Source organism: Piliocolobus tephrosceles, chromosome 19 (genome assembly GCF_002776525.5).
Source record: "Piliocolobus tephrosceles isolate RC106 chromosome 19, ASM277652v3, whole genome shotgun sequence".
Classification (NCBI taxonomy): Eukaryota; Metazoa; Chordata; class Mammalia; order Primates; family Cercopithecidae; genus Piliocolobus; species Piliocolobus tephrosceles.
This window is the reverse complement of record NC_045452.1, coordinates 14,509,724-14,524,080: the sequence shown is the minus strand read 5'-3', so window position 1 is coordinate 14,524,080 and position 14,357 is coordinate 14,509,724. Positions and strand designations below refer to the sequence as shown.

The window sequence follows — 14,357 nt, the reverse complement described above, 5'->3', positions numbered from 1 at the left end:
TCATGCCCTGCACCTCGCCTGCAATGTCTTCTTTCTAGAGAGGCAGCTTTGCATGGTAATTGATGGTGTTAGATGTGGCTCCAGCCTCCCTGGGTTCAAATTCTTGCTTTGCCACTTACTAGCTGTATAACCTGGGAAGTCAATTCAGGTTTCTGAGCTTTGGTTTCTTGACTTGTAAACTGGAGATCCAATCTCACGGGATTGTTGTAAGGATACAGTGTGCCAAAGGCAGTGCTTTGTCCACAGCAGTGCTAAAATGCTAGGTGTTATTATTAATAAATATTTTCTCTGCTGTTGCAATCCCTCTCATTTCCAACAGCTCAAGCCACATCCCTTCCCACTGCTCTCCTCCTGCTTCAATACTTGCTTGTTTTGCCAGCTGTTGTCTCCAGAGCTCAAAGGTGAGCTCTATCACTATGCTTTATTATCGGAGCAACAAGCTGAACATGGAGGCAAGGGCTGAGGGAAGACAGGCTGCAGGTGCATGGCTGTGATACTAATGTCTTGCTGGAGGGAAGCATAGGAGATGATGGGACCTGGAAGGGGGACAGAGTAGGGAGTCAGGATGATCCCCTGGAGCAGATGACATAAGAGAAGGAGAAAGGGCCCTCCAGGTGTGCATTGAGACTAGTGTCTGCTGGAGACCCTCTGCAGCTGCCATGCTATGGTGTCAGTTGCAGGTGATGATGAGAGACGAGGTCAAAGTGTGATCCATCATGGATCACCAGCCTTAAAGGCCTGACCAGAAAGCTTAGAATTCACCCAGAAGGTGAAGGAGAGCTGCTGGTGGATATAAGCAGAGAAGAGCAAATCAGATTCTGAACAAGGTAAAGGAATCAACTGGAATTTGTGGTCCCATGTGGATGCCCAGTGGTTAAACGAGTGGCCAAGCTGACTTGGAGGTCACTCAATACTAAGAGCCTGGACACTGAAAACAGAGTAACTAGGAACTTTCTGCATCCGCCCAGGACTGGTTTGCAAAACCTTGGGGGGTGGCCTTCAGATGCAGCACAGCAGGGGGTCAACTCGGAAGATTCAGGAGAACTCAGAAATATGGAAAACGATACATGTGTGTGTGGGGTCCCTCATTTTGCAGACAAGGAAATTGGAGTCCAGAAAGGGAGAGTGATTCCACAGGTAAGCACATGAGTTTTGAAGAGGCCTAGCTCTACCACTTACTACTAGCTATGTGAGCCTCAGTTTCCTCATCTGTAAGATGGAGATATTAGCAACTCCTACTCATAACGGTGCTGAGAATTAAACACAATATGCATGTTAAGGGCTCAGGATAGTGCACAGTTAGTGCTGATGAATGGTGGTTGCTACTATCATGGTAACTGCAGAAAAAGGTGGGGAAGGGCTAACACTATCTAGGACCCTTTCCTAACAGTGGCACTTGAAAATCTTGGATGCCATTGGCCAAAAAGCCCAGTTAGGGCAGAATGAGAAGGAGACCAGGGCCATGACAATAGTGGTAAAGTCTATCTACACCTATTAAATAAATGCATGTAGCCATTCAGTAAATACTGAGTGTCCCAACTCTACATGGAACTTGTTTCAAGTACCTAAGGCAGTGATAATTTTTACCATTTATTGAGTGTGCACTTTGTGCCAGCCACATTCTAAGCACTTTCATCTATTAAATCATAACCCTACCAGGAAGGCTCTATTACTATCACCACTTTCTAAATAAGGAAGCTAAGTTCAGAGAGGTTAAGGGGGTTGCTCAAGGTAGCACAGCTCATAAGTGGAGAAGCCTGGACCTAGGAATCCGGCTTCAGAGCTCACTCTCAACTACCATCCTACACCACCGGCTGGTCACACAGAGAGACAGCAAAACACCACAGACCAGACAGCTATGAGCTTCACAGAGCACAATCCACATAGCCCCCAGCTTCCACATTACCCATCCGCTTTCCATCCTTTATCTTCCCCCTTGTCACGGATCACAGGATATATTGCATATGTATTAAAGCACCACACATGCCCCTGCTCACTAGAATGTTAAGATCCACGGGGCAGGGATTTTGGTCTGAGTTGTTCACTGCTATGTTTCTAGGACTTAGGACAGCACCGGAAACACAGTAAGTGCCCAAGAAGTATTTGTTGCGTGAATGAATAACTCCTAATCACAGAGACAGATAATGCACAAACGAATGGATGAATTTATCATTCTAGGTGGAGATAAGTATCTAGGAAAAAAATAAAGCAGGGTAAGGGATTTGAGAGTACTTGAGCAAGTGGAGGAGTGGTATTTTTTTTTTTTTTTTTGAGACAGAGTCTCGTTCTGTTTCCAGGCTGGAGTGCAGTGGCCGATCTGGGCTCTCTGCAACCTTCACCTCCCAAGTTCAAGTGATTCTCCCGCCTCAGCCTCCCAAGTAGCTGGGACTACAGGCATGTGCCACCACGCCCAGCTGATTTTTATGTTTTTAGTAGAGATGGTGTTTCATCATGTTGGCCAGCATGGTCTCGATCTCTTGACTTCGTGATCCACCTGCCTCGGTCTCCCAAAGTGCTGGGATTACACACGTGAGCTACCATGCTGGGCCGAGGAGTAGTATTTTAAGAGGTCTTTCTTATAGGTAACATTTGGATGGAAACTCAAATCAATGAAATGAATGACTGAAACTAAGGAATAAAAGAAGAGAAATTAAATGTTGGGTGTTGGGGAGAGATGGCTCAAGTTTTGGCCTCACCACTCACTGAGCAAGTTCCTTAACTGGCCTGAAGCTGAGCTTCTGTCTCTGTAAAACAAAGGGGTGACACTCACTTCACATGAGAATGACAGTATGAGTGCCAGGTAGCATAGTTTTCTGGGACATAGTAAGTGCTCAATAAATGGGGTCTACTGTTAACAACAATCATGATATTCGTTCATAAAACAATATGGCACATCTTTATGACTAATGTTATAACGTAACACCATATCATATATGTTGTTATATAATAATATGTTTTGTTAAATATTATTATTAATAGTATATATTGTATCACTGTATTATATATATTACAAAGATCAATTATTATTACATATATGTAAATAATATATCATATGTTACATGTAACATGTATAATATATAATATGTTTATATTAATATATATGTATTTATTTATTATAAAGTTTTTTTTTTGAGACGGAGTTTCGCTGTTGTTGCCTAGGCTGGAATGCAACGGCACGATCTCGGCTCACTACAACCTCCGCCTCCTGGGTTCAAGGGATTCTCCTGCCTCAGCCTCCCAAGTAGCTGGGATTACAGTGGGATTACAGGCATGCGCCACCACGCCTGGCTAATTTTGTATTTTTAGCAGAGATGGGGTTTCTCCATGTCGGTCAGGCTGGTCTCCAACTACCAACCTCAGGTGATCCTCCTGCCTTGGCCTCCCAGTGTGCTGGGATTACAGGCATGAGCCACCGTGCCCGGCCTATAAATATTTATCATAATAATATATAAAATATAACATTAACATAATTGTTAGGCAACAATTCCAACAAGAGCCCTAGGATCCAAGTTCAGTTCAGTTGCTTAAATAAGAATTTTTACTACTGAGGCCTCCATGCTAGGGAGTGGGCTTGTCACAGAGTGGGAGGCTACCCACTGCCTCCCAGATCCCTCCAGGTCAGCCTGCCCTGTCACCTACCACCCAGGGCTTGCTGCAGAAGTTGTAGACGGAGTAGAGAGAGTTGACAGCAGGCAGCCCTCCATACTGCAGGCCAATGACCAGGCTGCGGTAATCTTCCCCCAGGGCCATGCTGTAGGCGTGCTGGCGGACCAGGATGAAGTCTGGCTTGAAGGATCTGCTGAGAGAGCCAAGAGCAGTGTTACCATACTCGGGCATTGATGAAACACCAGGGCGTCTGGCCACAGCTTGCTGGGGATGATAGCACTGACTTGCAGGCCGGCAGCTTAGTTCAGAGGGAGAGGGTAGGGGATGAGGGCGGTTAGGTGCAAAGGCACAGCTACTCCACCATCAAGTCAAAGGGCTGGGAGCACTATATACGTTCTCTCTCTTTCTTTCTCTCTCTCTCTCTCTCTCTCTCTCTTAAAGGCTCTTTCCTAAATTCCCTACATTGAACATCTATTTCACTTGCAACCAGAAAAAAAATATATCAAAAAACTCAGTGAATCGACTGAGATTCTGCAAGGTACCACACACTCTACTGAATGTATGTATTATCTATGTGAGGACAACTGCCCTAGGAGGTGAGTTTTGTCATCAACTCCCATTTCACAAACGAGCACCCTGAGCCTCAGGAAGACTAAGTCACTCATTCAAAAAGATACACTGCAGAGAGGCAGCAGGGCCGGGTCTGTGTAGCCTCACAGCTCCGGCTCTTGTTCCTGCAGATCTCAAATCAACCAACACATCTTGTCTTTTTTGTTCAAGTAGCAACCTCTGGAAAGCAGCAAGAGTATGGATATGATGGCCAGGTCCATGCCAGGCTATTTGCTAGGTCTCTCTACAGAGAGGATCCTGATGAGTGCTCAGAAACAGACCTGGGTAAAGGTCTGGACCATCTCCCTATTTTATAGATGGAAACACTGCAGCCCAGGGAAATTATGAACTTTTTGAATCACAAAGCTCGGGAGCAGGAGAGTCGCCTTTGAACTTAGGTCATCTGGCTCCAAGTCCACATGATTCTGACTCCATCACAGGGCCCCAGGAGGATTCACACATTGTTTGATTCATACCGCCAAAGATCAAACTATTTTTGGATTCCTTACTTTTAAATCACACACAAAAAATCAGTCTCACTGTAGAAATGACGTTGACATTCAAAAGGGTATGACAGTATTCGTATCACTCTGTGCTTAGGGTTAGGGTTAGAATCTTGGAATTACAGCAACAGAGTGATGGAGGAAGGAATGAAGGGAGACTGTGGGTGTGTCTCTGACAGGCAATAAGGTGCACTTACTGCTTTCTATTTTGCAGAGACAGGGTCTGGCTCTGTTGTCCAGGATGGGGCAATAGGGAGCACTTATAACCATTTGCTACTTTTATCTGATTTTAAAAGTAATACACATTCCTTGTGCATAACAAAACAAAAATTCCTTGGCATGTACAAAGAAGTAAACAAAGTACCCATAATTTTACAACACAGAGGAAACTCCTAACAACCTTTGTATATACATTTTTGATCCAATGATCAATTTCAATGTATATAGCATGCATTCACATTCATAACTGCTCCATACTTTCTATTAGTTGATTTTAATGTTTTCCACATAATAGTATAGTGTAAATATTTTTCTCTACTACCAAAAATATCTTCCAAAATATAATTTCTAATTTCTACACAATAGTTCACTGAATGATATATCATAATTAAGTCAACCAATCATTTACTATTATCATATAGGCTATTTCCAATATGTTACATACAAATCAGTGCCGTTAATTTAAATTACTTTCATAACATAGATCCTAAGAAGTGGGATTAATGGATTAAAGGGTATAAACTTTTTGTAAGATACCCCAAAAAAGTCCCCTTTTTAAGGTACATCTCACAAATTGTTTTTGAGTGTCCATCTCATTACAGCCTCACCAGCACTGCAGTTTTTGAAAAATACTGTTTTTCAATTTGACAACAGAATTCCCCCTCAAAAGACACCCTGTATTCTGCTATTGTTTTAGTTTGCATTTCTCCGATTCTAGCGAAATTAAACACTTTTTATTAACCATCTGCATTTTCTTTTCTGTAAAAGTATGTTCACATCCTTTTCCATTCAAAACAAAATAGGGCCTCTGGTTTCCTACTGAGGTGAGTTCTGTGTATTAAGGATACTGGCCTTTATCCATCATGTGTGGCAATGTTTTTACTAGATGCTTACTTGTCTGTTTTTTTTTTTTCTTAAATGGATGTGCATCTTAAAAAACAACACATAAATACATTGTCCATGATTCTGGTTTTGACAACGAGACATCCACTCCTCCCTGGCAGCGTGGGTTCCATCACAGACAACAGTGGCAGCGAAGGATAAGACATCCTTCTCCATGAGGAAATTATGAAAGGTCTCTTGCCTCCTATTTTTTCCCCATTGCTGAGAATTCACAAGAGGGACATGGGAAAAACAAAGAATACCAAACCTGGCTATCTAGAAAAGGAGGATGCCCTTCCAAGACGACCTTCCAAGAGGAGAATCCCATGACTTGTTTTGGGATACTCGACTCTGGCTCCAGATATTATGGTGCTCTCTCTCTCCAGGGCTTCCAAAACTCAACTCTAAATCAGAACCTTTCTGATTCCTCAAAATAAAAGTAGCAGGCAGCTCCCTGTTGTCTTTACAGATTTGGAAATCTACCTCAAGATCCCACATTCAAAGTGCTCTTGCAAAATTATACATCACTCCTCTGTTTTAAACCCTCAAAAGGCTTCTCTCTTTCTGACAAGAGATCCTTAGCGCCTCATCATGGCTATAAGGTCCCATGTGGGTTGGCCCCTGCCTGCCACTCCATCCTCATTTTCTACTCTTTTTAGAAAATTATTATTTTTTTAGAGACAGGGTCTCACTCTGTTGCCCAGATTGGAGTGCAGTGGCGTCATCACACTCACTGCAGCCTCAAACTCTTGGGCTCAAGCGATCCTCTCACATCAGCCTCCCAAGTAGCTAGGACTACAGGTGCGTACCATCACATCCAGCTAATTTTTTTTTGTTTTGTTTTGTAGAGATGAGATTTTGCTATTGTGCAGACTGGTCTTGAACTTCTGAACTTAAGTGATGCTCCTGCCTCAGGTTCCCAAAGTGTTGGAATTACAGGCATGGACCACCCTGCTCAGGCTTTCATCCTCATTTTCTATCTTTCTCCCCTCCCTCACTGCCACGCAAGCCACACTGACCACCTTCCCTTCTTTCAATTCCCTAGATGCTCTTCTCCCACACTGTGTGTAGGTGCCTCATCCTCAAAGCCATTGTTCTGTCTACTCTATCAAAATTTGCCCCAACCCTCGTTTTGCCCTATTTTCTTTATTCATGGCTCTTTATTCATGATTTTATTTCTCCTGTTTGTTTGATTTGTTGCTTAACTGTCTAGTTCTCTTCTCTAAAGATGTCAGCTCAATGGGAACAGAGAACTTGACCGTCTTGGACAAAATAGGCCTTAAAACTGTTTTTAAATGAATGATTGCATTAATGGATGCATATATAAACACACGAATAAATGAATGAACATGATGTGAAATGGCCACTGGAAAGGTGAGGGATCACTTTCCCTGTGGTCCTAGAGAAAAAAACTAGACTGATAGACAAAATAGCCAGGAGACAGCGAGTTGCCCCTTATAGGGCTGTCTTACAAGGTAACAACAAGTAACACCACGAAGAAGTTCATAACCACAGGGAATTCAAGTTGGCTACCATGACCTCTTTAAGAGTATCAGATCTAACATGTGAAAAATAACCACTTCCCACGCACAATATATCAGGTCAAACCAGGCATGTGTTATAGTTTGAATTCTGCCATTCACTGCTACAGAAGGCACAGAGTCCTTCTTGAACGTCTAGGGTATGATGGATTTACAATGACCATAGAGAAATTACTGACTTGAGCTGGGCAACCTGTGGCATTCAGTTCCTCCCTCTGTACCCAGCACCCCAGGTTCTCCATCTGGCCAGGGGGTGGCCAAGTCCTGCAGTCACCCCAGTATTTAAGGTTGTGGCCTCCAGTAGTTACCGAGCCCCGACAGTGGGCCAAGCACTCTGGCAAAGGTTGGAGATCCCAAGATGACAGGGACGATTCCTGCTTTTAAGAAACTCACAACCCAACAGGAGTTGGGTGCAACGTGCCCTCAGCACTTTTTTTTTTTTTTTTTTTTTTTTTGAGAGACAGAGTGTGACTCTGTTGCCCAGGCTGGCGTGCAATGGTGCGATCTTGGCACACTGCAGTCTCCGCCTCCTGGGTTCAGGCAATTCTCCCGTCTCAACCTCTGGAGTAGCTGGGATTACAGGCACGTGCCCCCGCACCCGGCTAATTTTTGTACTTTCAGTAGAGACAGGGTTTTGTCATTTTGACCAGGCTAGTTTCAAACTCCTGACCTCAGGTGATCTGCCCACCTCAGCCTCCCAGAGTGCTGGGATTACAGACGTGAGCCACCGTGCCCAGCCAGCATTTGTTAAATTAACAGAGGGAGTGAGTGGGTGAGTGAGCGAGTGAGTGAAATAATTGAGGCAAGTACAAGGGGCAAAGGTGGCCCAAAGGATGGATTCAACTCTGTTAAGGGATGAGTGTGAGCGAGTGTGTGCTGGAAGGCTTGGTCTTAAAAGCCGAGGTTTGTCCAGTAGGTGGGGCTTGGAGAGTATCCAGTCAGGGGGAAGACACCTGCGACTGAATGAATGTGCCCTCATGGTTGGGGGTGTAGTGGACTATGCTGGTTTTATCTGCTCTGTACCCCTCCTTTCTCTAGAAACAGAGCCCATGGGGAAATCCTCTCTGATCAGAGAACCACATTTTCTTGGGCTGTAACTGGTCTAAGGATGGAACCCCTGATGTAAAATGGGCCTGTGAGAACATTCTCAGACGTGTTGTATCTGAGCTCCGGAAGACAGGAGTGGCCAGCTACACTGAAGTAATGTAAACTGGGCTGATGGGAGACCATTTTCCTGTTACATGAAGAAATCCCATTTGTAGTAGAAGTGCCAGCTGGGAACAGAGATAAGGAGGGAGGCAAGACACCTGTCAACATTAGATGAGCTGGCCAAATGCAGTGGCTCATGCTTGTAATCCCAGCATTTTGGGAGGCCAAGGCAGGTGGATCACTTGAGGCCAGAAGTTTGAGACCAGCCTGGCCAATATGGCAAAAACCCATCTCTACAAAAAATATATTTAAAAAAATTAGCTGGGCATAGTGGCGCACACCTGCAATCCCAGCTACCTGGGAGGCTGAGGCACGAAAATTGCTTGAACCAGGGAGGCAGAGGTTGCAGTGAGCCGAGATCGTGCCGCTGCACTATAACCTGGGCGACAGAGCGAGAATCTGCCTCAAAAAAAAAGAAAAAAGAAGAAAGAAAAGAAATCCCACAACCCTTTAAGCCCCTTCCTTCTCTTCCTGCCGTGGAGCCCCACTGAACCCATGACCTGGGTCTCTGGTGCCTGGGTAAGGTCACCTTTAATCTCACACAAACTGGCATATCCTGGCCACAGGCTGTAGCTGGGTTTTCTTGTTATATCACCTTTAACCTTAATAAGAGCTATAATATTTGGGTTCCTGATCCCAAGTCTTTCTCAGAAGTGGCTGTTGACACTTGAGAGGAAATCAAGGACAAGAAATAATTAACGGTAAAGATGGGACAGGTGACGCATCACAGGGGGATTACTGAATGCTTCCGGCAGCGTCAAAAAGCTGGAGGCCAGAGGTGAAGTGACTCTTAACCATTGGAGAAGTGTAATAATTCCCTCAAATATGCTGAGGCCTGTGGTGGCAAGGACAGCTCTTGGCTGGGCTTTGCCTGAGACCTAAGTTAATGAGCAGAAGCCTCATTATTCTCAGTCACTTGACCACTATTTCGTAACTGTCCCCTGGTCCCCAAGAGCCAAGTTGGCAAAGGATGATGTTCATGCTGATTTTGTTCACATGCTGAGACCCATCACACCCAGAGTTGATTCCAGCCAGGCCTGGGAAGGCTCCAGACTTTCTGACGTCCATGTCAACTGGCAGAGAGACTTCACGTTTTCTCTTAACTGTCTCCACACTCTCCCTAACACTCCACCTTGGAAAGTTCAACCTTGGGTATCAAATCTGGGGGGAAGGGGACACAGGGAACCAAGTAAACCAGCAAACGGGGATGGGGAATTCAAAACATTGAAACAAGCTCCATGCTCCTGCAGACTTAGGGTGATCGCAATTCTGTAAGGATAAAGCCGGGGAAATGTGCATGCTTTGCAGATGGAGGAGTTTGAATCGCCCATATGGAAGGACTTTGGGAATTAGTGATGCTTCCCGCCAGCCCGAGGACTGCAAGAAATTAGCCCAGGCCAAAAAGAAATTAGGTGGCAGCCAACCAAGAATCTGGTGAGGAGCAGACAACAGGATGCAGGAGGGAGGCCTGTGGGGCCCCCATGGCAGCTGCCAGATGCACACCGGTGGGGAAGGGGCCCAGTGGGGTTTACAGACAGCCCAGCTCTCTGTTGAATCCGGGGCCCCTCTTTGTAAAGTGCTAGGAGGTTAATAAAACACAGACACGAGTTGCTGGAGGAAGGAAGCTTCCTCGTCTCTTGTTTCAGCCTCAGAATCCTGGTATCTTTATCCTGGTCTCTTCCTTCCCTGTCACTTTAGAGACTAAATCCTTGAATCTCTGTCCTTGCTCTATCCTATTCCTCCTAGTTACGCTGGGAACCCCACATGTTATGAGTTGTACTGTTGTCCCCAAGAAGGTATGTTGAGGTCCTAAGCACTGGTACCTGTGACTGTGACCTTATTTGGAAAATAGGGCCTTTGCAGACATAATCAAGTTAAGATGAGGTCAGATTGGAGGAGACTGAACCCTAACCCAATGACTGATGTCTTTGGGGGAAGAGGGAAATTCAGAAACTAACACACACAGGGGAAGAGAGTGCCACGCGACGAGGGAGTCAGAGATTGGAGTGATATGTCTACAATACAGGGAATTCCAAGGATTGCTGGTGACCTTCAGGAAATAGGGAGTGGCAAGGAAGGATCCTCCCCTGGAGCCTTCAGAGGGAGCATGGCATGGGAGTCTTGATTTCAGACGTCCGGTCTCAGAATAATGGGAGAATGAATTTCTGTTGTTTAAGCCACCCAACCTGTGGTGCTTTATTATAGCAGCCTCAGGAAACTAACACACTGCATGTGCCCACTATTCCCTTTTCTAGTATCTTTCAGGACTTGCTGGCTTCCTTTGTTCTGGTGTACAACCATGCATGGCCCCGTTCCCCACTTCCTAAAGCAACCATCCTGACTTAGTCTGTTTGGGCTGCTAGAACAAAATAGTATAGACGGGGTGACTTATAAACAACAGAAGTTCATTTCTCACATTCTGGGAATGTGAGGCTGGGAAGTCCAACATCAAGGCACCAGCACACTTGGTCTCTGGTGAGGTCGCCTTCCTGGCTCCTCACTGTGTCCTTACATGGCAGAAGGGGCAAGGCAGCTCTCTGGGGTCCCTTTTGAAGGTCACAAATCCCATTCATTAGGGCTGACGACCTCACGACCTAATCACCTCCTAATGGCCCCACATCCTAATCACATTGGGGGTTAGGATTCAACATAAATTTTGGGGGAACACACATATTCAGACCATAGCAGACCCCAACCATAAAAAACCCTTCACTTCAAGGTTCCAAATGGACTAGCAGTTAAATCACGTTCACATTTACATAAAAGAAGGAGGAAGTCAACAAATTGATAAATGCGTGGAGATTTGTTCGGATGGATGTTCACCAAAATGCTAGCCTTAAAGAGTGAGATGGGAAATGGGAACTATTACATTCTTCTTCATACTTTTTGGTACTGCCTGCATTGTTTAAAAAAAAAAAAAAAGAGAGAGAGAGAGAATAGAACATCAGGAAAAAAACAATGAGGTTATCTTCATTCTAGAAAAAAAGGAAAATGTAACAATGAAGTCACATCATGGAAAATGCTTATGGTACAATTTCATGTGACATAAAACAATAGAAAAGAGGACCTGTTTTATGACTAAAGCACTGTCAAAATGATAGGCCTGGAAGGAGAGATGGAAAACCACTCATTTGTTAAGGAAGTCAGGGTGGCAGGTGATTTCTCTTCTTTTGAAAATTTCCATTTTCATGATATCGCAGTTTGTGCATTTACTAAAACTTTTGGTTGGTACACATGCATAAATAGATAGAGAAATAAGTACGTAGATGATAGATAAAGAGATAGCAGATAGATGAGAAATGATCGATCAATCGATGGATAGATGATAGAAGATAGTAGAAAGATAGATGATAGATAGATAGATAGATAGATAGATAGATAGATAGATAGATAGAGATGAGAAATAACTCCCCTGCACTTGGCCTTGCAGCTATAATTAGTCATTCCCCTTCCTCTGTCCATTGCTATGCCTGTTGGACAAGGCAGTCTGTGCCTACTGGCCCCAATTCCAATGTGCCCTCTGCACCTGGCTGTTAGCCCCTTTACACCCCAATACAATCGCTCTGAGGTCACTTCTAAGTGTGAAACCCCCAGATCAGATGGTTTCTTCTGTGTCCTTACCTTACCCAATTTCTAATTACAACTAAAATACAATGAGGCTCTAGTAAAGTACAATGGGGCTCTAGGCCCTCTGTATAACTTCACTCATTTAAACCTAACAAGGAAAACCTACAATGAATCCGAGGCACAGAGCAGCTAAGGAACTCGCCAAGGTCACGCAGTTATTGGTGATGGAACCATGAGTCAAACCTCACAGCCCGTTGGCTCTAGAATAGGGTTTCCCAACCTCAGCACCGTGGACATTTTCAGGCTGGATAATTCTTTGTTGTGGGGGGCTGTTCTGTGCCTCATAGGATATTAGGAGCATCTCTGGCCTCTACCCACTAGATACAGCAGCACTCCCATGCCCAGTTGTGACAACAAGCAATGTCTCCCGCCATTGCCAAGTGTCCCCTGGGTGGAAATGCACCCTGCTAGAGAAGCCCTGCTGCAGAGCTCCTCTTGTCCTCTGTGGCTTCTGAGGCATGATCACTGTCCTCTTCCTCTGCAAACCTTTTCCACCTTGCCTTGAAGACACTCTCCGACCTTGCTTCCCAACTCCCAGCTCCTTCACTGTTTTCTCCCTTACTGTAGCTCTTCTCCAAGGCTCAGTCTTTGGTTCTCTGCTTCATGGAATCATCTCCATTCAGGGACTTCCCTTACCTTGTCCTCAAAGGCAATAATGAAAGTGATTCAGATTTATAGAGCACTTCCTTGGTGCGAGGAATCATTTTTAGGATTTTACTTATGTTATCTTTATCCTCACGATGACTCTACAAGGTAGATACGATAACAATAGCTTCAGTTTTCAAGAAACAAAGGCATAGAGAGATGAAGCACAGCCAAGAAGGTGTCCACCTGAGACTGGAGTGCAAGTCTTTGGGCTTCGAAGTCCGTGGGCACAATCACTGTGCAACAAGCACCTTCTACCACCCTGAACCTCTCATCAGCACCTCCAACTCAGCGTGACTGGACCCCAACTCACCAGCTTCCCCCAAAGTGGATCTGAGGACTTCTGTTAAAGGTCTGTCATGCTCCCAGGAACTGGGTGTCCGTCACCCTGAAATCACGTGCAATTCTTTCCCTGACATTCCTTAAGTAAGGAGCCACCAGAGCTGCTAAATCTTCCCTCCAGAAGTGTCTAGGATTGGTCCCTACACTCCCCATTCCTCATTTCCACTCTGGTTTTTCCTCCAATGCCTCATGCCTGAGACACCTTAACAGACCTTCAGCTTCTAAATCCTCAACACAAATCCCTCATCTTATTCCTCTCTGTAGCCCGGGCCTAGTCCAGGGTCCATACTTCTGAGTGTTGAGTGTTATATGATTTCCCTGCTACTACTGCAGGGAGCCAAGCAGGTACCATCATGGTTGAGTGAGGTGGGCCTCTTCGGTTTTCTCTTCTCACACACACTCTCTGTTTCCATACAAAGCACATAAGAATATCGTTCATTTCCACAACGCTCTCTTCGACCTTTTTTGGATGCAGGCATGTCCTTTCATGTGTCTTTCATTTTGCCACTCAATAGTATGAGGTATGTTTCACTTTTCTGTAGGAGGGCACAATCACTAAGACAAAGCGCAGCTAGTGGAAGCCTCTGTGGAGGGTGAGGAGGGAGAAACCAGGAGTGATGAATAAGCAAATGTGGACCCAGTCTAAAGTCTAAGCCATTATGGCCATGTGGGAATGACGGTCCTGCATGGCCCTTGTGACTTTTCAAAAGATACCTAAATCTGGATATTAATGTCAAAGTCTCAATAACTTAAACATTGACAATGCACTTAAAATTTTTTTTGAAAATCCCTATATTGACTGGTTAAAAAAAAATAAAGGTAACCAACACAAACTTTGAAAACAGTCAAACGCTCTGCAATCACTAAGTTCCTTGGAGTTGCTACAACAAAATGCCATAAACTGAGTGGCTTATAAACAACAAAAATTTATTTCTCACATTTCTGGAGGCTGCGAAGTCCAGGACCAAGGCATCGACCGATGTGATGCTGGGGAGGTGGGGGGGCTGCTTTCTAGCTCACAGATGGCACATTCTCACTGCGTCCTCACATAGTCGAAGGGGGAAGGGAGCTCTCTCGGGGCCTCTTACTTACAAGGGCATTAATCCCATCCATGAAAACTCTGCCCTCATGACTAATCACTTCCCAAAGGCCTCATCTCCTAATACCATCACCT

The 14,357-nt window shown here is 44.8% G+C and overlaps 1 protein-coding gene across 1 annotated transcript in view; it reads right to left on the bottom strand.

Moving 5' to 3' along the window:
- The window catches only part of SYN3 (synapsin III), a 548,862-nt gene that overhangs the window by 355,238 nt on the left and 179,267 nt on the right, over positions 1–14,357 (bottom strand). Inside the window, exon 5 of the mRNA XM_023189045.3 lies at positions 3,640–3,796. Coding sequence (XP_023044813.1) covers positions 3,640–3,796 — 157 coding nt within the window. The remainder of the gene's footprint in view (positions 1–3,639; positions 3,797–14,357) is intronic.